The sequence below is a fragment of the Loxodonta africana genome, chromosome X, assembly GCF_030014295.1.
Source record: "Loxodonta africana isolate mLoxAfr1 chromosome X, mLoxAfr1.hap2, whole genome shotgun sequence".
Lineage (NCBI taxonomy): Eukaryota > Metazoa > Chordata > Mammalia > Proboscidea > Elephantidae > Loxodonta > Loxodonta africana.
The window spans coordinates 7,931,432-7,953,625 of record NC_087369.1 but is presented as its reverse complement, the minus strand read 5'-3'; the positions used below and the strand labels follow the sequence as shown (position 1 = coordinate 7,953,625).

Here is a 22,194-nt window from a genome sequence, read left to right as displayed (position 1 = left end):
GGTGGTTAAAAGATCAGCTGCTAACCAAAAGGTCAGCAGTTCGAATCCACCAGCCGCTCCTTGGAAACCCTATGGGGCAGTTCTACTCCATCCTATAGGGTCGCTATGTGTCTGAATCGACTCGCCGCCAATAGGTTTTTGGTTTTTGGGTATAACTGCCATCTGATGGTCAAAGTCACAGTAGGCTTAAAGGTGAACTCCTTTCTGCTTGCTATTAAAACTCCAGGTTCACGGTCTTGAAACAGAAACTTTTGGGGCAGATGGATTTTTTAATTCCAACTTTTTCAGAATTTTTGTTGTCATAGAAATAAATATAACACAACATTTTTCAGGTCTACAATTTAGTTATATCGATTACCTTAATCATATTATGCAACACCTCCCGTAATGGTCGCCAACGTCCCATCACCGTAAACAAACAATTTTTTGGATTTTAGAGGTGACGTGGATATTATGTATAATACCCGACACCTTATACAAAGTCATCACAGATAGTAATAGCCCTGCCGTGAAACAAACAAGTATTCACATTTAGTGGGACAAATAGAAACTTCTCATCCTTATGATGGTTGGTTCAGAACTGACTGCACTGCCAAACTGGTTGTAAAAAAACTTCCCATTTTCAGAGATTTTTCTGTTTTTGTTTTAATCTTATTTATTTTGTTGTTGAGAATATACAAAGCAATTCAAGAGTTTCTACCGGTACAATTTGGTGACATTGATGACATTCTTGAGTTGTGTGGCCATTTTTACCCTCCTTTTCTGACTTGTTCCTTCCCCATTAACATAAAATCACTGCCCCCCAAGAGTCCCATCTAATCCTTCAACTTGCTGTTGTCAGTTTGATCCCACGTAGATAGGTCTTCAAAAAGCACAACGCTCAAGACAGACATTCTTTACCAAAACCCAAAAACCAAACCCTTTGCCCTCAAGTCGATTCCGACTCATAGTGGCCCTATAGGACAGAGCAGAACTGCCTCATAGAGTTTCCAAGAAGATGCTGGTGGATTTGAACTGCCAGCCTTTTGGTTAGCAGCCATAGCTCTTAACCACTGCACAACCAGGGTTTCTGAAACTCGGTAAGCTAAACTACTGTTTGGTTTAAAGAAGACTTGAGGGGATACTCCTGGCTTACGGTTTATCGATTATCTCAGGGCAACAGTTTTAGGGGCTCATTCAGCCTCCATGGCTCCAGAAAGTCTAGAGTCCATGAGAATTTGAATTTTTAAAAAAATTATTATTGTAGGCAAAGGACTGTTGACCTGCATTTTTGCAGGCAAGGCTTGGAAAGCAGTGGTCCTGGAAGTCAGGTACTGGAAAAGCCAGAGGCAAGCCAATTAGATAGCTCTGGAATTTCCTCATAGGCAACTGAGGTGACAGGTAGAGGACACAGGGCTCTTGCCCAATGACCCGGGTTGCATAAGCTATGACAGGCTCCAGCAAAATTGAAGAGTTGTATGGCAACTTGGAAAGGAGGCCAAGAACAGACTATAAGGGATAGTTTTCATATCTCCTCTGTGGGCTAGGGGCTACTTCTCACCTTCCCTAAGTCACTGGTTCTCAACAGGGGGTGGTTCCCCACTCTGGGCAACATCGAACAATGTCTGGAGTCATTTTTGGTTCTCACAACCTGGGGGCGGGGGCGGGGGGAGGCTGTTAGTGGCATCTAGGGGATGGAGACCAGGGATGCTGCTCTACACCCTACAGTACACAGGACAGCCCCCACCACTACAGAGAAACATCAAGGCCAGATGTCAACAGTGCTGGGTTTAAGAAGTCCTGCCTTAGCATGAGAGACTGTCTACCATCTATCTCTCTATCTGTCTATCTCCCTATCTACCTGCCTATCCATCCATCCATCCATCCATCCACCCACCCGTCCGTCCGTCCGTCCGTCCATCCACCCACCCACCCATCTCTATATCCAAACCAAAACTAACCCACTGCCATCGAGTTGATTCCAACTCATAGCGACCTCACAGGGTTTCCAAGGCTGTAAATCTTGGAAGTGGACTGCCACATCTTTCTGCCACAGAGCTACTGGTGGTCTTGAACTATCAAAGTTTTGGTGAGCAGTAGATCACTTTAACCACTGCACCACCATCTATCCATTCATCCATCTACCATCTATCTATCCATCTCTCACCTATCCATCCATTCATTTATCTATCCATCATCTATCCATCTCTCCATTCATCTATCTTTATCCATCCATCAATTCATCTATTCTCTATCCATATATTATCTATCCATCCATCTACCCACCCATCTATTCACCTATCATCTATTTTTCTATCCATCATCTATCCACCCATTTCTTTATCTATCATCTATCCATCCAGCCAGCAATAACCTATAACAGTTGTCCTCCACTGGGGTTGCTACTGCCCGCAGGAGACACTTGGCAATGTGTGGCGTCAGTTCTGATTGCCAGGGAGTGCTACTGGCATCTACTGGGTGGAGACCAGGGATACTGCTCAACACCATCAGTGCCCAGGACAGTCCCCACCAAGGAGAATGTCTAGCCCCAAACATCAACAGTGTCACAGCTGAAAAATCCTGGGTTAGACAAACTAATTGCAAAGAAAGACCTCACAGCACCCGCTACCCCCTTTCCACCGTCAATCTCTGGAGAAGAAATCTCCCAACTCCAGGACCACCTAGAGGAACTCCAAACGCCACATCACCTCTGTCTCCGCGCAGGCTTTCAGCCCCGGCTCCCCTTCATCAGTGCTGCTGCTCGCCAGCCCAGGGCCAAGCCCTCGCCCTGTGCTTCCTGCTCCTAAGAGGCATTTAATTGTTATTGACCTTGGCACTTGGAGTATTTATACTGAGTGCTGTGCACCGTGTTTTACAACACTGGATGTGGTACTGGTCTTCTGTTTCCTCATCGTTCCTCTATTATCAGTACCCTAAGGTCTGTGCTCGGCTGGCTGACTCACTAACCGAGTTTGGCAGGGGTTCATTTCTAAACAAGGCAGGAGTGTTAGTGTAGGGACTGGGTGGAAACAAAACAATGCAGTGAGAGATTGATCTGCAGAGCTTGTGCGATTTTTACACACAAAGTTTTCATGCCCGTTTCATTGAACCGTTCAAGACACGCCTGGCATTGGGTGTTGCAACCTCTAATACAGATAGAAGGAGTCTTTCTACCTTTTTGCAGGCACTGAAAGCTTTTCCATTTCTGGATGTCCATATCAGCAGTTGTTAAGAGGAGCCCTGGTGGCTCAGTGGTTAAGCATTCGGCTGCTAAACAAAAGGTTGGTGGTTTGAATCCACCAGCCTCTCTGTGGGAGAAAGATGTGGCCGTTGACTTGCATAATAGAGATTACAGCCTTGGAAACCCTATGGGGCCATTCTGCTCTGTCCTATAGGGTTACTAGGAGTTGGAATCAACTGCACGGCAATGGGTTTGGTTTTTTTGGTTTAGACCACAGTTCGTAAGGGTATTTTGTCAAGTTATTATCAGTGGGAAGGTGCCCTGGTGGCAAAGAGGTTAAAATGCTCGGCTATTAATCAAAAAGTTTGGTGGTTTGAACCCATCAGCGGCTCCTAGAGGGGAAAGATGTGGCAGTCTACTCCCACAGCCATTTACAGCCTTGGAAACTCTATGGGGTAGTTCTACTCTGCCCTCCAGGGTCGCTATGAGTCAGAACTGACTGGATGGCAGTGGGTTTTTTGGTTTTATTATCAGTGTGTTTGGCGACACAAGGAATTTCTAGAGTAAGTGGCTATAAAATGGTCTATATTTCTATAAACTAGTTTTATCTTTTTTTGTTACAGCATTTTTACTGAAAATGTTTTTGTTCAGCACCTAATTCAATCTGGAAAGGTTAACACAGAGGCCGAAACTCATGTCTACACAACGTGATATCCAGATAAGAAGTAACTAAGAACTGCCCCTGGGTGGTGTAAATGGTGATTGAGCTCTGCTGCTAACCCAAAGCTTGGAGATTCGAGTTCACCCAGAGGCACCCTGGAAGAAAGGCCTGGCCACCTACTCCCAAAAAACCAGCTACTGAAAATTCTATGGCACACAGTTCCACTCTGACACACATGGGATCACCCTGAGTCAAAATCAAGTCTCCAGAAACTGGGTTTTTAAGGAAGAACTGGGCATCTTAATTTATTATAGTCATTCACTCATATGGTAACTTGGGGCAGAGGGGTTTGCCTATAAATGACGACATACGTTTCTTAGCCTCTCCTTTTGGAAAACAAATTAGACATTTGGTTGGTTCATAGTTGGTAGGTGCCATATGGCACCCAGGTCATATTGCCCTGTAAGCTCATTTCCTATAATGAATGTGAATTTTCAGAACAGAGTAGTGTCTTTCACAACTTCACACTCAGTACTTAGGTAACTCAGTTCCTTTACAGAGATAATCTGCAGAGCCAAACAGTCTTCAAAAGTTAGGGTAACAACCATCTTGTGCTTTGACTAAGCCCAAAGAGCTGCTTACAAAACGTTTGACTCAATGGCCCTAATAACAAATCCAGCGACCTGTTTCTGCGCCCCTCAGTTACGTAGCCATCCTTTTTTTTTCTTCATTTTTTTCAGGATTCAAATTCAAGGTGCACGTGACTGATTTTTAAATCTGTATTTAATTTTTTTTTTAAGCCAAAAAGGCTATAAAAGTTTCAAAAAGTACAACTACCACTAATTCCTTCTAAAATGTGTCTTTTTTTTTTTGGAAAGCAGTAAGTAGTAAGCTTCGAATGACACCGATGTTTCATGGAATACATTTGATGGCAAATATATTTTATTTATATATTCATTGTGTTATGCAATGATTATTAATCTAACTCAGAAGTAGTGGTTCCAATATTTTGATATGTAAGGTGGATGAATTCCAATTCTCTTTTGAGTGAGCTACAGCAGACAGTACATGTCTTTATTTGTTCATTTTCTTTTAGGCTTCTTCCTCCTGAACCAAAACCCAAATACATTGCCATCGAGTCGATTCAGACTCAAAGTGATCCCATGGGACAGAACAGGGTTTGCAAGGAGTGGCTGGTGGATTCGAACTGCCGACCTTTTGGTTAGCAGCCGAGCCCTTAACCACTGCACCATCTGGGCTCCTCTTTATCTAAAACTCTCCATTATTCTCTTTACCCAGCTCGTGTTTTCAAACCACCACTTTGGAAAGAAAGACAGAGACTATTTGGCCATTAGTTCCGTTTCCCTGAAGACTACCTCATTTCACTGCAGATGGACAAATGAAAACATATTAATTGTTACAGCTGGTTTTACAGCTATTTTTTTAATGTCACCCTACAGGAAAAAATGCACAAACTTTCTTTTGTCCTACAGAAGGTACTCTGAAGGTTTATCTTCCCCCAGCTAAGACTTAGCTCTCAAATTTATTTAATTAACTCTCATCCAGCATGCCGGTTAGCTACTCCAGAAAGGGAAAGAAACAGAAGCTTTTAGACTTCGTCTGAAGTAGAGCAACTAGAGTAAATATTCCCACCAGTCGTTTCCTGCCATCATTTATCTCAATATCTTAGCAGCTGAGAAGTAGAGAAATTAATCCAACTTACCGGTTCTTAGGAGGCTTTCAGACAGGGCTTGGCACGGGGAGGCTCCGACACCCTAGTGTCCCTCCAAGGATCTCAACCAGCTTTTCAAATAATGACGTTGCACAACATCTGGCCAAACGAACAGTCATTTGACAGCCTGGGCAGTTAACATTAGATCATAATTGCTGGCGTTAAAGTCATCACAGGGTAATGGGCAAATCTATCACAAAAAAGTGATTCAACTGCCTGTCTATGTCTCCGTCCGGTCTTTCCCCCATGCCTCGCATGTTTCAGAGACAAATCTCACAGAAGCCAGACTTCCTTATCTGAATAATCACACAGCAGCAGTCACGTGTATCAGTTCCAAATTCGTCCTTGCCATCCTGATTGCCATGCCGGCACAACATAGTGAGAAAACACGGGCATCCACTGGAAGCATGTCTTGGGTTCACTGAATTTCACATCTCACCACGCAAAGCCAGGGCATGGACCCCATGCTTATGAAGGAGACAGAGGCTATACGACAGGGTGCTGGCCAGGCTCGTGTGTTCACTGCTTTCCCGTTAATGGGAACATGGCATGCAGGTTAGAGTGGCAATAGCCAGGATGATGTTTTTCAATGATATACCTTGAGCCCAATGCCTGTTAAGCCCTGCAAGCCGGTTTGTTGAGTTACAGGCATACACACAACACAGAGCGCCTCGAGGAATTCATTCTCTTTGTCAACAACAGTCGTTGGCAAGGGCCAAGGCCACAGTAAAGCTCTGTGGGCGTCCAGCAGGGAGGTGCTCTCAGCTACGCAAAGGAGAGAAACACCCTGCGAGTTGTCATCTTTGCCTCCCCTTTCCTGGAGGAAATCACACCCCAGAAGAAATAACTCCCTGAGTTTCTCTTTGTTGTCTTTCCCTGCGCCATTGATTTTATTTTATTCGGAGAAGCAAAAAAAAAGGTAAAGCCTAAATCTGAGCCCTTGTTTTCATGATTCCACATCTATAAGTAAAACATCTCTGATTGCTAATTTTTCCCTGTGCCTCCGGCTCTCAGTAGGCACTCAAATAATTAATGCACAATGTCATGGGTATGAACATATTTTCCATTCTTAATGGTTACCTAGGATGACGGTACACCGAAATCTTGAGGAAAAATAAAAAAAGTTTTAACGTGAATAAGAGGGATTCGGATGGGACCAAAAGGCAATGTTTGTCCTCACAGGGCTTTTATACCAGTTATTCATTGGACGGGTGTTTTCTAGCCGCTGCTGGCTGAAATTTCAGTCCCTTGCGTGCTGCTGAGGTTACTGGGCAGTTTATATCTCAAAGTTCAATGGCTGGGGCAATGTTAGACCTAGCGGTATGCAGTTTTAATTTCTCAGGAAGACTTCTTCCTTGCCTCTCAGCTAAGGTAGGCTCCTGCGGCTTCCTGGAAGGGAAGGCAGAAGGCAGCTTCTGGTTTTCTGACCTATCCCACACACCCCCAGCTGCTGTTGCCGGCTGCTCTCTGCCCCATGCAGGCAGTGTGGGGAGGTCGGTGAAGGAGGATAAAAGGGGGCAGAAAGCTGCTCTCTCCCAGTACTGTTGTGAGGTGGCTTCAGGCAGGTAGGACGCTTACCCTTCCTCTGATAAATTCATGGCAGCCCTCTCAACCCTGCCTGCAACTCCTGGGCCGTGGACAGTGCCTTCTCTTCCTCCAGGGCCGCCCTCCCTGGAGGCTCCCAGGTCCTCAGGCTCCCAGGAGGTCTTGATGAGCCAAAGTCCAAATGGCTGCAAGCCTTCTCTTCCTCTCTCCTCCCCCCCACCCCCCACTGCTCATCTCGAGGCACTCTTCCCTACCCCCCCTTTTCTTTTTTCCAAACACTCAGCATCTTTGAGAGATTTGTGTCCTCTACCAGCAGACTATCCTGGTGAACAACACCAACAACCAGCACAGCTAAAGCCCCAGATGGCGCAAACAGTAAGTAATGGACTGCTCACCAAATGCTGGAGGTTTGAACACACTGACAGGCTCCTCAGGAGAAAGTCCTCGTGATCCGCTTCTGAAATATTAGCCACTGAAAATCCTATGGAGCACAGTCCTACTCCGACATACATGCAGCCACCCTGAGTCAGAATCCACTAGAAGGTCACTGGTAGAACAGAGGGTACCCACACAACCTTCTAGCCTGCGGCCCCTTTTGCTCTTTCAGACAGGAGCCAGGGGCCAATGCCTTGCACCCCTCCAGGTGGAGAATCAGACAGTGAGGTCTCTGAGGAGTCCTGCTGAAATGCCTCAACAGGCTGAGGTGCAGAGAGCTGCAACAGCCCCTGGGGACCGGCCAGGACTCCAATGCTGAAGAATTCTCTTTAAAGCCCCCCCGACTCCCCACCGCCGCCTTTCTTTTATAGCCTTGCAGTGGGGCAAACAATCCCCTAGGGTTCTCCACCACCTTTATGGAGATTTCACCAGGCCATCAGTTCTTTGAGTTCCGGTGGTACAAACAGTCAACGTGCTTGAATGCTAACTAAAAGGTTGAAGGTTCGAGTCCACCCAGAGGCACCTTAGAACAAAGGCCTAGTGATCTCGTTCCATAAAGATTACAGCCCAGAAAACCCTAGGGGGCAGTTCTATTCTTGTCATGTGGCAACAACACAGCTGCCCCCTTTTCATTAAAATAACTGCTCTAACGTTCTTTGTGGCTAAAGGTTATACTTCTTTTGTGCCTCCCATTAGCTACTTTTGGCATCTCTTGGTAGTACAAATGGTTAATAACATGCTCAACTACTAACTGAAAGGTCGGTGGTGCAAATCCACCCAGAGGTGCTGCAGAAGAAAGGCCTGGCAATATACTTTGAAAAACCAGTCCTTGAAGCAGTGTTCTACTCTGACACATATGTGGCTGCCACGCGTGAAAGTTGACTTGACAGCACACAACAACACAAACAACAATAAATACTCTTCCAGAATAATTTATCTGAGCGGAGTGAGTACTTTGGAGTCAGGCGTGTGTGAATTCAATCTTGACTCCAGCACTTGCTAGCTTTTTGACCCCGGAAACAGACTTAACCCCTAGGAGCCCTGGCTTCCTCGCCCATAAACCAAACACACTAATATACTCCCTGCAAGGTTATTGATTAAACATAGCGGCCCACTGCACAAGACCTGGCACATTAAACGTTCTAGCCAATCGCACTTCTGACGCCAACAGCAAAGATAATAACGTCTAAATCTAATCCAACACCCCCACCACGTTTTCACTTCTCTGACACCAGCCATCCATGTGGGACTTCCTTTTCTGACCGTAGCCACCTGGAGCTAGGTCAGAGCTCAAAAGTTAAAAGGACACCATTCTTCAGCCTGGCAAATAGACAACAGCCGCAAGTTGGGAGTCCCTCCTGGGCTCCCTAACTTCTGCTCTGCTGGCTACAGATTCAAGGATTCCCTCTGTCCCCTCAGGATCTCGGCCACAAAGGATTTCCTGGCTTCCCTCACTTCTGACCTCCTGGCCCCCCCTACTCCTTTGGGTTCAATAATTCACTGGAACAACTCACAGAACGCGTGGAAAGCCATATACTTACGATTACAGCGTTATTGTATGAAACAAGGATATAAATGAAGAAACGCATTAGGCAAGGTCTGAGAGGGTTCCCAACATGAAGCTTCCATGTCCCAAAAAGGGGTGTGCTACCCTCTCACACACATCCATGTCTTTCACCAACCAGGAAGCCCAGGGAGCTTCTGGGGCCAGAGCTATTAGTGGAGGTCTCATTAGGTAATGCAAACTCCAGCCCCTCTCCTCTGAGGTCAGCTGATGTCACAAGGTGGTCTTTCTGGTCTGACCAGCATCTCTGCCCTGAGCTTAGTTGTTATCAGGCAGTGATCACCAGGTGGATCTTTCTGGCCTGGTTAGTCCACCCCAGAGTCACCTCATAACCTCACCTAGCCTATTAGGTGTGGTCTAGACTCCTTACTAAAACAAAAAAAAAAACCCAAACCCACTGCTGTAGAGTGGATTAGTCCTTACTAAAGACACTTAAATTCCAAGGGTTATCTCTCAGGAACCAAGGACAAAGGTCAGATCACTTGACATGTAAATAAACCCATTGCCACAGAGTCTATTACTACTCATAGTGACTCTACAGGACAGAGCAGAACTGCCCCATAGGGTTTCCAAGGCTGTCATCTTTATAGGAGCAGATTGCCAGGTTATTTATCCTGTGGAGCCACAGGGTGGGTTCAAACCACTGACCTTTCGATTAGCAACTGACCATTTAACCACTGCACCATGACATGTAACAAAGCCCAAAGCCCAGTGCTGTCGAGTCGATTCCAACTCGTAGCAACCATATAACATGTAATACACACTCCTTTTTGGCAATTTTTAGAGTACAGAAGTGTAAAGACTTCACTTTAAGGAACTCTGTAAACCACTAGGCTTTGAGGCTGTGAGAAGCAGGGACTTTGTTTTACTTATCCCTGTACGCACTTAAGGCCTCCGGCTGGAACAAACAGTTTACACTCAACTAAAAACCTAAAGGTTGGCAGTTTGAACCCACCCAGCTGTGCCTCAGACAAAAGACCGGGTGATCCCCTTCTGAAAAGTCCGCCACTGAAAACTCTGTGGAGCTTGGTTCTACTCTGCCGCGCACGGGGTTGCCAGGGGTCAGAGCTGACTTGAAAACTGTTTTTTTTTTTCTAATTTTTTTGGTAGGTGCTTCATGAAATTGTTGAAGGTTGAACCTGTTGTTGGTTGCCAACCCAAAAGCAGCCTTGATCACCAAAGACATCAAAGACATCACACGGGAACCCTTGTGCTAAAATGGGGCATTGTTTCTAAATTTAGACTCTGCGGAGGAGAAGCCTGATGGAGAATGTGCTAGAAGAACTCTCAAGGGCCATGGAACTAGGGCACAGGTGCAGTCACTCAGGGGTTACCAAGCAAAGGAACATTATCAGGGACTAAATGTGCAGCCACTGTGTGAGCAAAGGCCAAGGCTTGATAATTAGGGGCCTGAATCAAGGAACAAGCATCTCAATGCAATTCAGGCAACTAGGGTAAGAACGACAGGGCGCTGGCTCACAGAAGGTTCTTAGGCATAGGGGAAGGAGATGGCCTGCAGAGCCACGGAGTAGCAGTTATGGATGGAAGGGTGTTCTGGGCAGCAGTTACAGATGGAACGGTGTTCCCCCAAAATGTGTGTTGGAATCCTAGCCATTATACCTGGGCATGTGATGCCATTTGGGAATAGGGTTTTCTTTGTTATGTTAACGAGGCCATATCAGTGTAGGGTGTGTCTTAAACCTAATCACTTCCCAGTTAATTAGATTAGACACAGACCAGAAGAGACCCAGAGACTAGCAAGCACAAACCGGGAAAGACAGACGCCACCTGGAGATCACCAAGAAACTGAGAAACAGAAGCTGCTAAGAGACAAGGACCTTCCCCAAGAGCCCACAGACAGAGGGCCTTCCCCTAGAGTCGGTGCCCTGAATTAAGACTTCTAGCTTCCTGAGCAGTGAGAAAATAAATTTCTGTTCTTGCAAACCACCCATTTGTGGTATTTCTGTTACACCAGCATGAGGGGAACAGGACGACAGGCTTGTATCATACCATCCACAGCAGCACAGGAGAAACTGTGGATAGCTCTGTACGCACACAGTGTGGGCTCAGCTACTTTCATATTAGCCTTTTGCCACCTTCATAAACTAACCCCAGCAAAAAAAAAAAAAAAAACCCAAACCCGTTGCCGTCAAGTCCATTCCAACTCATAGCAACCCTACTGGACAAAGTATGACTGCCCCATAGGGTTTCCAAGGAGTGCCTGGTGGATTCGAACTGACAACCTTTGGGTTAGCAGCCAAAGCTCTTAACCAATGCCACCAGGGTTTCCTCATAAAACCTGGGAACGTTTAAATATCTCATGCAATTTCATCTCTCTGCCTCGGGACCCGCCCTGGCGATTCAAATTAAGTCTTTGAAGCAGCAAAGACCTGTCCATCAACAGATGAATGGATAAATATAATGTAGTAAAAACATACAATGGAATATTAAAAACTCATTGCTGTTGAGTCAATTCTGACTCATAGTGACCCTATAGGACAGAGCAGAACCCTCCCATAGGGTTTCCAAGGAGCAGCTGGTGGATTCGAACTGCTGACTATTTGGTTAGCAGTCGTAGCACTTAACCACTACGCCACCAGGGTTCTGATGGGATATTACTCAGCCATAAAGAGAAAAAAAGTCCAGATACATGCTATCACATATATGAACTTGGAGAACATTATGCTGAGTAAAATAAGTCAGTCACAAAAGGACAAATGTTGTATGATCCCACTTATGTGAAATATCTGGAGCTCTGGTGGTGTAATGGTTAAGTCCTCGGCTGCTAACCAAAAGGTCGGCAGTTTGAATCCAGCAGCTGCTCCTTGGAAACCCCATGGGGAAGTTCTACTCTGTCTTACAGGGTTGCTATGAGTTGGAATCAACTTGATGGCAACAGGAACAGGTTTGGTTATATGAAATACCTAGAACAGGCAAGTGTGTAGAGATCAAATTTATTCGCAGTTTACCAGCAGCAGAATGGAGTCCCTGGGTGGCACTAGTGGTTAAGTGTTTAACTACTAGCTGCAAGTTGGCAGTTCAAACCCACCCAGCGGTGCCTTGGACGAAAGGTCTGGTGGTCTACTTCTGAAAAATCAGTGACGGAAAACCCTGTGAAGCAGTTCCACTCTGACACACGGGGGCGCCATGAGTCGGAATCAATTCTATGGAACGTAACACTGAGGACAACCAGCGTTGGGTGGGAGGGAGGAGGAAAGGAGGACTCAGGGCTTAGGGAGCTTCTGTGAAGGGTGATGTGAAACTCTGGGTTTCTTAGGGAGCTTCTGCGAAGGGTGGCGGTTGAACAAAATGATGAACATAATTGATGTCACTGAACTGTGCACAGGAAGACGGTTGAAATGGCAAATGGTTAGTTACGTACGTATCTGTCACGCAAACACACACACAAACGAAACCCCCTCCCAGAACTCTTCCTCTGTTGATCCAGGGAGGGAGATGGGGCGATTCTGAGTGTTTGGGGCTACACATTTTAACTGTCATGTACTTTTCATTCTTTACCAGCAGGGCTCATCACTACCTTTTCTAGATACACTGCATTTGGGGGTTTGAAGTAACAGCTTTCTCATTAAACTAAAATCTACCACTAGTAAACTGCCCTTCTCTAATGAGTCCGGGGAACAACTGCCTCCCCGTCATTCCAGAGGAGTGCACATGGCCCTAGGAAACTGATTAGAAACATATCCTTTTTAAATCTTATTCTTTATCCATCCATATAACGGCAACCAACAAACAGTCTAATCAAAATGTACCCACAAAAGTACAAACTACAGTTATCATACCTGTTTGATCTATCCACTCCACTTAGCCTATTATAAAATTCTCAAAAAAGTGCAGATAATATATACCAGATATTACTCATAAAAGCCTTTCCTCCTAAGTTTCTTAAAATCACACGCATACACGGAGATTATTTTATTTACATATAATACATAACATTTGTGTATACCAAACCCAAACCAAACCCATTGCCGTCAAGTCAAATTCGACTCATAGCAACCCTATAGTATATACACATGCAAATTAAATATATTTAAATTATATATATAGGCCATTCCTCTTATGCTTCTTAAAATCATAGATATATATGTATATGTGCGTATATAAAAATATATGTTATATCTCTGTATATACGTATGCATATATAATGCCTATGTATATATAGGAAATCCTGCTGGCACAGTGGTTAAGAGCTATGGCTTCCAACCAAAAGGTCAGTAGTTCAAATTCACCAGGCACTCCTTAGAAACAATATGAGGCAGTTCTACTCTGTCCTATAGGGTCACTACGAGTCGGAATTGGCTCAATGACAGTGGGTTTGGTTTTCTGGTACATATATATATGTATCCCCCACGTGTCTGTCAGTTTGTTGTACTGTGGGGGCTTGTGTGTTGCTGTGATGCTGGAAGCTATGCCACCGGTATTCAGATACCAGCAGGGTCACCCATGGAGGACAGGTTTCAGCTGAGCTTCCAGACTAAGACAGACTAGGAAAAAGGAGCCAGCAGTCCACTTCTGAAAAGCATTAGCCGGTGAAAACCTTATGAATAGCAGTGGAACACTGTATGATATAGTGCTGGAAGATGAGCCCCCCAGGTTGGAAGGCACTCAAAAGATGACTGGGAAAGAGCTGCCTCCTCAAAGTAGAGTCGACCTTAATGACGTGGATGGAGTAAAGCTTTTGGGACCTTCATTTGCTGATGTGGCACAACTCAAAATAAGAAGAAATAGCTGCAAACATCCATGAATAATCGGAACCTGGAATGTACGAAGTATGAATCTAGGAAAACTGGAAATCATCAAAAATGAAATGGAACGCGTAAACATCGATATCCTAGGCATTAGTGAGCTGAAACGGACTGGTATTGGCCATTTTGAATCGAACAATCATACAGTCTACTATGCTGCAAATGACAGCTTGAAGAGGAATGGTGTTGCATTCATCGTCAAAAAGAACGTTTCTAGAGCTATCCTGAAGTACAACGCTGTCAGTGATAGGATAATATCCATATGCCTATAAGGAAGACCAGTTAATACGATTATTATTCAAATTTACGCACGAAACACTAGGGCCAAAGATGAAGAAGTAGAAGATTTTATCAGCTGCTGCAGTCTGAAATTGATTGAACATGCATGCAATCAAGATGCATTGATAATTAGTGGTGACTGGAATGCGAAAGTTGGAAACAAAGAAGAAGGATCAGTAGTTGGAAAACGTGGCCTTGGTGATAGAAACAATGCCGGAGATCCAACGATAGAATTTTGCAAGACCAACGAGGTCTTCATTGCGAATACCTTTTTCCACCAACATAAACGGTGACTATACACATGGACCTCGCCAGAAGGAACACACAGAAATCAAATTGACTACATCTGTGGAAAGAGACGATGGAAAAGCTCAATATCATCAGTCAGAACAAGGCCAGGGGCCGACTGTGGAACAGACCATCAATTGCTCATATGCAAGTTCAAGCTGAAACTGAAGAAAATCAGAGCAAGTCCACGAGAGCCAAAATATGACCCTGAGTATATCCCACCTGAATTTACAGACCATCTAAAGAACAGATTTGATGCATCGAAACATGAGTGACCAAAGACGAGTTGTGGAATGACATCAAGGACATCATCCATGAAGAAAGCAAGAGGTCACGGAAAAGAAAGGAAAGAAAGAAAAGACCAAGATGGATGTCAGAGGAGACTCTGAAACTTGCTTTTGAGCATCGAGCAGCTAAAGCAAAAGGAAGAATTGATGAAGTAAAAGAATTGAACAGAAGATTTCAAACGGTGTCTCGAGAAGACAAAGTAAAGTATTATACTGACATGCAAAGAGCTGGAGATGGAAAACCAAAAGGGAAGAACACGGTCGGTGTTTCTCAAGCTGAAAGAACTGAAGAAAAAATTCAAGCCTCAAGTTGCAATAGTGAAGGATTCCATGGGGAAAATATTAAATGACGCAGGAAGCATCAAAAGAAGATGGAAGGAATACACAGAGTCATTATACCAAAAAGAATTAGTCAATATTGAACCATTTCAAGAGGTGGCATATGATCAGGAACCGATGGTACTCAAGGAAGAAGTCCAACGTGCTCTGAAGGCATTTGCGAAAAACAAGGCTCCAGGAATTGATGGAATATCAATTGAGATGTTTCAACGAACAGATGCAGCACTGGAGGTGCTCACTCGTCTATGCTAAGAAATATGGAAGACAGCTTCCTGGCCAACTGATTGGAAGAGATCCATATTTATGCCTATTCCCAAGAAAGGCGATCCAACTGAATGTGGAAATTATAGAACAATATCATTAATATCACGTTGAATCAAAATTTTGCTGAAGATCATTCAAAAACGGCTGCAGCAGTATATCGACAGGGAACTGCCAGAAATTCAGGCTGGTTTCAGAAGAGAACGTGGAACCAAGGATATCATTGCTGATGTCAGATGGATCCTGGCTGAAAGCAGAGAATACCAGAAAGATGTTTACCTGTGTTTTATTGACTATGTAAAGGCATTCGACTGTGTGGATCATAACAAACTTTGGATAACACTGCGAAGAATGGGAATTCCAGAACACTTAATTGTGCTCATGAGGAAACTTTACATAGATCAAGAGGCAGTTGTTCGGCTAGAACAAGGGGATACTGATTGGTTTAAAGTCAGGAAAGGTGTGTGTCAGGGTTGTATTCTTTCACCATACTTATTTAATTTGTATGCTGAACAAATAATCTGAAAAGCTGGACTATATGAAGAAGAATGGGGCATCAGGACTGGAGGAAGGCTCATTAACAACCTGCGTTATGCAGATGACACAACCTTTTTTTTTTTATTAACTTTTCTTGAGCTTCAAGTGAACGTTTACAAATCAAGTCAAACTGTCACATATAAGTTTATATACACCTTACTCCATACTCCCACTTGCTCTCCCCTAACGAGTCAGCCCTTCCAGTCTCTCCTTTCGTGACAATTTTGCCAGCTTCCAACTCTCTCTATCTTCCCATCCCCCCTCCAGACAGGAGATGCCAACACAGTCTCAAGTGTCCACCTGATACAAATAGCTCACTCTTCATCAGCATCTCTCTCCTACCCACTGTCCAGTCCCTTTCATGTCTGCTGAGTTGTCTTCGGGAATGGTTCCTGTCCTGGGCCAACAGAAGGTTTGGGGACCATGACCGCAGGGATTCCTCCAGTCTCAGTCAGACCATTAAGTATGGTCTTTTTGTGAGAATTTGGGGTCTGCATCCCACTGATCTCCTGCTCCCTCAGGGGTTCTCTGTTGACAACTTTTTTGCTGAAAGTGAAGAGGACTTGAAGCACTTACTAATGAAGATCAAAGACCACAGCCTTCAGTATGAATTACGCCTCAACATAAAGAAAACAAAAACCCTCACAACTGGACCAATGAGCAACATCATGATAAACAGAGAAAAGATTGAAGTTGTCAAGGATTCCTAATAAGGAAGACCGAAGAAGAGTTGACAGCTTTGAATTGTGGTGTTGGCGAAGGATATTGGATATACCATGGAGTGCCAAAAGAACGAACAAATCCGTCTTGGAAGAAGTGTGGCTAGAATGCTCCTTAGAAGCAAGGATGACGAGACTGCGTCTTACATACTTTGGACATGTTGTCAGGAGGGATGAGTCCCTGGAGAAGGACATCATGCTTGGCAGAGTACAGGGTCAGCGGAAAAGAGGAAGACCCTCAACATGGTGGATCGACATAGTGGCTTCAAGAATGAGCTCAAGCGTAACAACGATTGTAAGGGTGGCACAGGACCGGGCGATGTTTCGTTCTGTTGTGCATAGGGATGCTATGGGTCGGAACCGACTCAACAGCACCTAACAGCAACAACATATATATGTATATGGAAACCCTGGTGGTATAGTGGTTAAGTGCTACGGCTGCGAACCAAAGGGTCGGCAGTTTGAATCCGCGAGGCGCTCCTTGGAAACTCTATGGGGCGGTTCTAGTCTGTCCTATAGGGTCGCTATGAGTCAGAATCGACTCGACGGCACTGGGTTTGGTTTGGTTTTTATATACGTATACGTATATGCACAGACATAACATTATATCTTTATATCAAAGTACATATATTTATAGTTATAAATAAATACCTTACCTACTAGGTTTCTTAAAACTCCTACTGTGGTTGTTAGTTGCCTAAAAGTCGATTACAACTCCTGGCGACTGCATTCTACCTCTATGACAGAGTAGAACTGCTCAATAAATTTTTCTGGGCTGTGATTCTAAAGGAAACATTGCCAGGCCTTTCTTCCATAGTAGTGCTAGGTGATGTGAGCTGCCAGCCTTTAGGTTAGTAGTTGCTGCGCACACATATTGTTTCATTTACGTACAGTGTCTAACATACGTGTGTGGGCATATATACACGTAAATTGTTATCATTAGTTACCATCAAGTCGCTTCCAACTCATGGCAACCCTACGTGTGCAAAGCAGAACTGTGCCAGAGGGTTTTCAAAGCTGTGACCTTTCAGAGGCAGGTCACTAGGCCTTTCTTCTGAGGTGCCTCTGGGTGGGTTCGAACCACCAACCTTTCGATTAGCAGTAGAGCGCTTAACTACTTTGCCACCAGGGCTCCTTGTGGTTTTGATTGCTTACCCATAACATAAGGGCTTTTATAAAACATATCAAAATATAAAAACATACAGTTTTGCTCTTCTGTTTTGTTGTTATTATGACTGTAGATTTTTTTTAGGGGAAGCAGGACCCACATAGGCTGGACTCTCCACCCTGCTCCTTCTCCGTTACATTACCTGAAGCAAGCTATCTAACTTCCCTCAAGCTCTATCCTCTCATTTATGTAATAATTATCCTGCCTCCCTTGCACGGTTGTCAGGGGAATTAAATGTGAAAGCGTTTATAAAATAGCAAGAGCGTCCCCGTCATTCAAGGACTGGTGGCCACGAGTGTACTTGTTATGAAACAAAGAGCCAATTTTAACCACCAACAACCAATCGTTCTTTAATCTGGGACTCTCAGCATATGCCCCTAATAAATATTTCTGAGAACTTACCAGAGCGCTATGAAACATGTGGAAGATGCCGGCAGAATTAAAGACTTGCAGCCTGGTGAGCAGTTTAATCAAAGGCAGCAATTATGGGAGGTACACAGAAAGACAAGGCCAACCACGGGATGTGTCCAAGGAGATGGGACCAGGATGGCGAGGGAGGCAGCACCCGCCTCGTGCCTCTGGTAAGAGACAGAAGAAACATTGCCAGTCACACCCACTATGAGTATGGCTCACCCTAAGTGGGGTCTGAGGATTTGGCCACAGCTAAAGTAAGGACAATGTTCTGCTGGTATTCATAAAGTTTTCACTAGCTAATTCTTTTCAGAAGTCGACTGCTGATTCCTTCTTCCTAAGCAGCAATCAAGAGATCAAAAGACTCATTGCATTGGGCAAATCTGTTGCAAAGGACCTCTTTAAAGTGTTGAAGAGCAAAGATGTCACCTGGAAGACTAAGGTGCGCCTGACTCAAGCCATGATATTTTCAATCACATCATATGCATGTGAAAGCTGGACAATGAATAAGGAAGACCAAAGAAGAATTGAGGCCTTTGAATTGTGGTGTTGGCGAAGAATATTGAATATACCATGGACTGTGAAAAGAACAAAGAAATCTGTCCTGGAAGGGGTACAATCAGAATGCTCCTTAGAAGCAAGGATGGCGAGACTTCGTGTCATATACTTTGGACATGTTGTCAGAAGGGATCAGCCTCTAGAGAAGGACATCATGCTTGGTAGAGTAGAGGGTCAGCGAAAAAGAGGAAGACCCTCAAAGAGATGGACTGACACAGTGGCTGCAACAATGGGCTCAAGCATAACAACAATTGTGAGGGTGGCACATGGCTGGGCAGTGTTTTGTTCTGTTGTACATGGGGTGGCTATGAGTCAGAACCGACTGGACGGCACCTAACAACAACAGCAAGTGGGGTCTGAGAATTTGGCCACACCCAAAGAAAAGAGGGAAGGAAGAAAGGCAGGCAAGGAGGGGAGTGGGAAGATAGGAAGGTAGGAGGACAGGAAAAGAAGGAGGGAGGGAGAGAGGGAAGGAATGGAGGTAGGAGAGAAGGGAGGGAGAAGAGGAGAAAGGAGGAGAAGGGAAGGAATAAAGGGGGAAAGAAGAGGGAAAAATAGGAGAGGAGGAAGGAGGAAGGGGGAGAGATGACAGGGATAAACAGAGGGAGAGAAAGAGAGAAGGGAGGGAAAGAGGGAGAGAAGAAGGAAGGAAAACTCTTGTCGTACAAGCTACACGAGGAAGGAAGAGAAACTGGATGAATTCCCAGTAAGGAGATAACACTGTGCCTCCTCTAGGGCACAGATATCTGGTTTTTCATTATTGGGGAAAGCTGCACCCTTATTCCCAAGCTGTCAGGAGCAGGAGGCACAGTCCCTTCTCCTCAGGCTGAAGTGAGACAGCCAGGTCTTGACATCCCGTGGCTGGAGCAGAGGGCATCCTCTGGGTAGACACCTGCAGGTGGGCCATGAGAACACATTACCTATGCCAGCACATCGCCATGGAGCAAAAGCTTTTGATCTAGGCGGGGTGGGTTCTGTCCCCTGGAGAAGTCAAGAAGGGCACAGAAGAGGGTAAGACGGAGCAGGTAGAACACGGGGCACTGGGCTGGGTATAGGAGAAACGGGCTCTAGTTCTCCAAAGAGCCACGCGACCTTGGGGATGACCTTGGGCAAAGCACTCAGCATTCCCCCAGCCGAGCATCCTGACATCTGAGATGAGGCAGATCCTCTCATGGGCCCCTTCCAGCTCGGATGTCCCAAAGGCATCTCAGAAGTCACATCACCCTTTAGATTAAGTTCCTTATGGGCCAGGGAGTGACAGAAGTTTCCATGAAGGTGATGCCCTCGAGGACAGGTGGTAGGGAAGACTTGGGAACTTCCCACAAGTGTCTGAGGCCGGGGCTATGTCCTCACATTCCTTCTTTCACCATGAGGCACCGTGCACAGACCGCTGGTTCCCTGAGCCTGTGACCCTCTAGACTGACACTTGTGCAGTTTGCTGGGACCTGGGCTCCAGTGTGGATTGTCTACACCATAAGACCATGATGGCTGCACCCAACTTCCCCAGCCTCTCTCAGAGGAATGGTTGCTAATTTGTCTCTGAAGGTATTTCAGTCCTCAGGGGCTGCTTTCTAGTAGGAAAGAAAACCATGTAGCCCAGGGAGTGAGTTACAATGATCCCACTGAATTGGAGTACCTAAGGGCAGAAGGAATGAGACAGACAATTGTTTGTTTTACAAGCACAGAAGGGTGCATTTGCTAAGTAGCAATGGGCCTGTGTTTGTCAGGAACATGTCATAACAATGTCTGCCCTGTTATTTTTCTAGCAGTACAAGCAGTCCGCTCGTCTCTCCCTCTTGTCTTCACAGCAAAGAGCTCTTCTGCCTGGTTGTGGATACCTGGACTCTTGGGCTATGCTGAAAGACCACCCCATGAGGGACAGAATCTCTGAGCTCTTGGCAGGCTATGGGATCATATATATAATCATACATTATATTCTTATTGCTAGCTGCTGTCAAGTCAGCACCCGACTTATGGTGACCCCATCCACAACGGAAAGAAATACTGTCTGGTCCAGCACCATCCCCATGATTAGTTGAAGATCAGGCCTTTGTGACTCATAGAGTTTCCATAGGCTGATATTTGAAAGTAGATTACCAGGTCTTTCTTCCTAGTCTGTCTTAGTCTGGAAGCTCCACTGAAACCTGTTCAGCATCACAGCAACATGCAACAGACAGGTGGTGGCTGCGTACGAGGTACACTGGCTGTGAATCTACCCTGGGTCTCTGGCATGGAAGGCAAGAATTCTACCGCTGGATCGCCATTGTACCCTATATATATTACCTACTAACCCATTCATCGATAAGTTATCTACACCTATAATTCTCTAGAACAGTGGTTCTCAACTATGGTTCATTTGCCCTCAGGGAACATCTGACGGTGTCTGGAGACACCTTTGGTCACCACAACTGTGTGTGTGTGTGTGTGTGTGTATGTGTTCTGCTGGCATTTAGTGGGTTGAGGCCGGGGATGCTGCTAAACATTCTACAAGGCATAGGACAGCCCGCACAAGAGAGAAGCATCCAGCCCCTAATGGCAAATGTCAATCCTATCAAGGTCTAGATGAGGGGCATGCAGGACATGCAGGAAAACGACTTCTGTAGGCTTGTAAAACCTCAGTGCAATCATGGTTTCTTTGAATACGTGAGTACAGGTAAGGCCTGTGGAGTCACCTCCAAAGTCTCCTTAAACTTGCTGCTCCATTGTAAAGGTGACCTGTGTACCTTTCCTACCACCATCTTGTAGGAAAAGTTGGCCCACGTAGATGTTAACACGTGGAGGGTTGGGAAATACTCGGCCACTGTGGGTCCTCAGCGTGATGTTTGCTCTATCTTCTACAGGAAAGACTGGTTCAGCCACATGTCCCTAACCACACACATCACTCAAAATCTCTGCACATCTGATGCCTCCCCAGCCCCTAAAAAAAATCTAAAGATGCTCCCACGTGAGTGTCCCAGCTAAGGAGATTGAGCAATGGGATCCTTGCAGGTGGAAAGGGGATAATGGAATGTCTGCAGCGTCCTGTCACCAGTAGCCCCAGGGTTTCAGTTCTTGACACAATCTGTCCCTTTTAGGTCTGGGTGTTCCTGGTAACTCCAGGGCTATAGAAAGGCAAGATGCAGGACTTGCTTGGCCATCAACCTGGGGCTCCTTCAAAGTAGTAAGAGATCGGGCAGGAAAGCAGGGCTGCTGAGGGAGAACTCCACGGCCGGGAGTGCATCCAAAGGTAACCCAGGCTACGAGCAAATTCCAAATAAAGCAGATGAGACAAACACAGGCAAAAAACAATCAAACAAACAAAAAACGACAACAGGAAACTAGTGGCTTTTCAGACAGAAGAGCCATAGCAGCACAGTAAGAAGCCTGGAATAAGTTAAGACTGCACAGAAGAACGGCTTTTTTTTTTTTTTTTTTACAATAAACGGCATGTTTCAGTTTCCCATTGCATGAGGAAGAATCATCTTTTTTGTTTCTGACAACAGTG

General features: G+C 45.2%; 1 protein-coding gene across 4 annotated transcripts in view; it reads right to left on the bottom strand.

Moving 5' to 3' along the window:
• LOC100659001 (steroid sulfatase) overlaps positions 1-22,194 on the bottom strand; it is a 196,239-nt gene that overhangs the window by 171,148 nt on the left and 2,897 nt on the right. Inside the window, exon 1 of one of the 4 annotated variants that reach the window (XM_003420630.4) lies at positions 18,144-19,416. The exons of 2 other annotated variants lie outside the window; for them this stretch is intronic. In XM_003420630.4, coding sequence (XP_003420678.3) covers positions 18,144-18,161 — 18 coding nt within the window. In that variant the 5' untranslated portion in view covers positions 18,162-19,416. Of the gene's footprint in view, positions 1-5,544; positions 6,502-18,143; positions 19,417-22,194 lie in introns of those variants that run through there. One more of the 4 variants, XM_023539676.2, reaches the window with a different exon arrangement.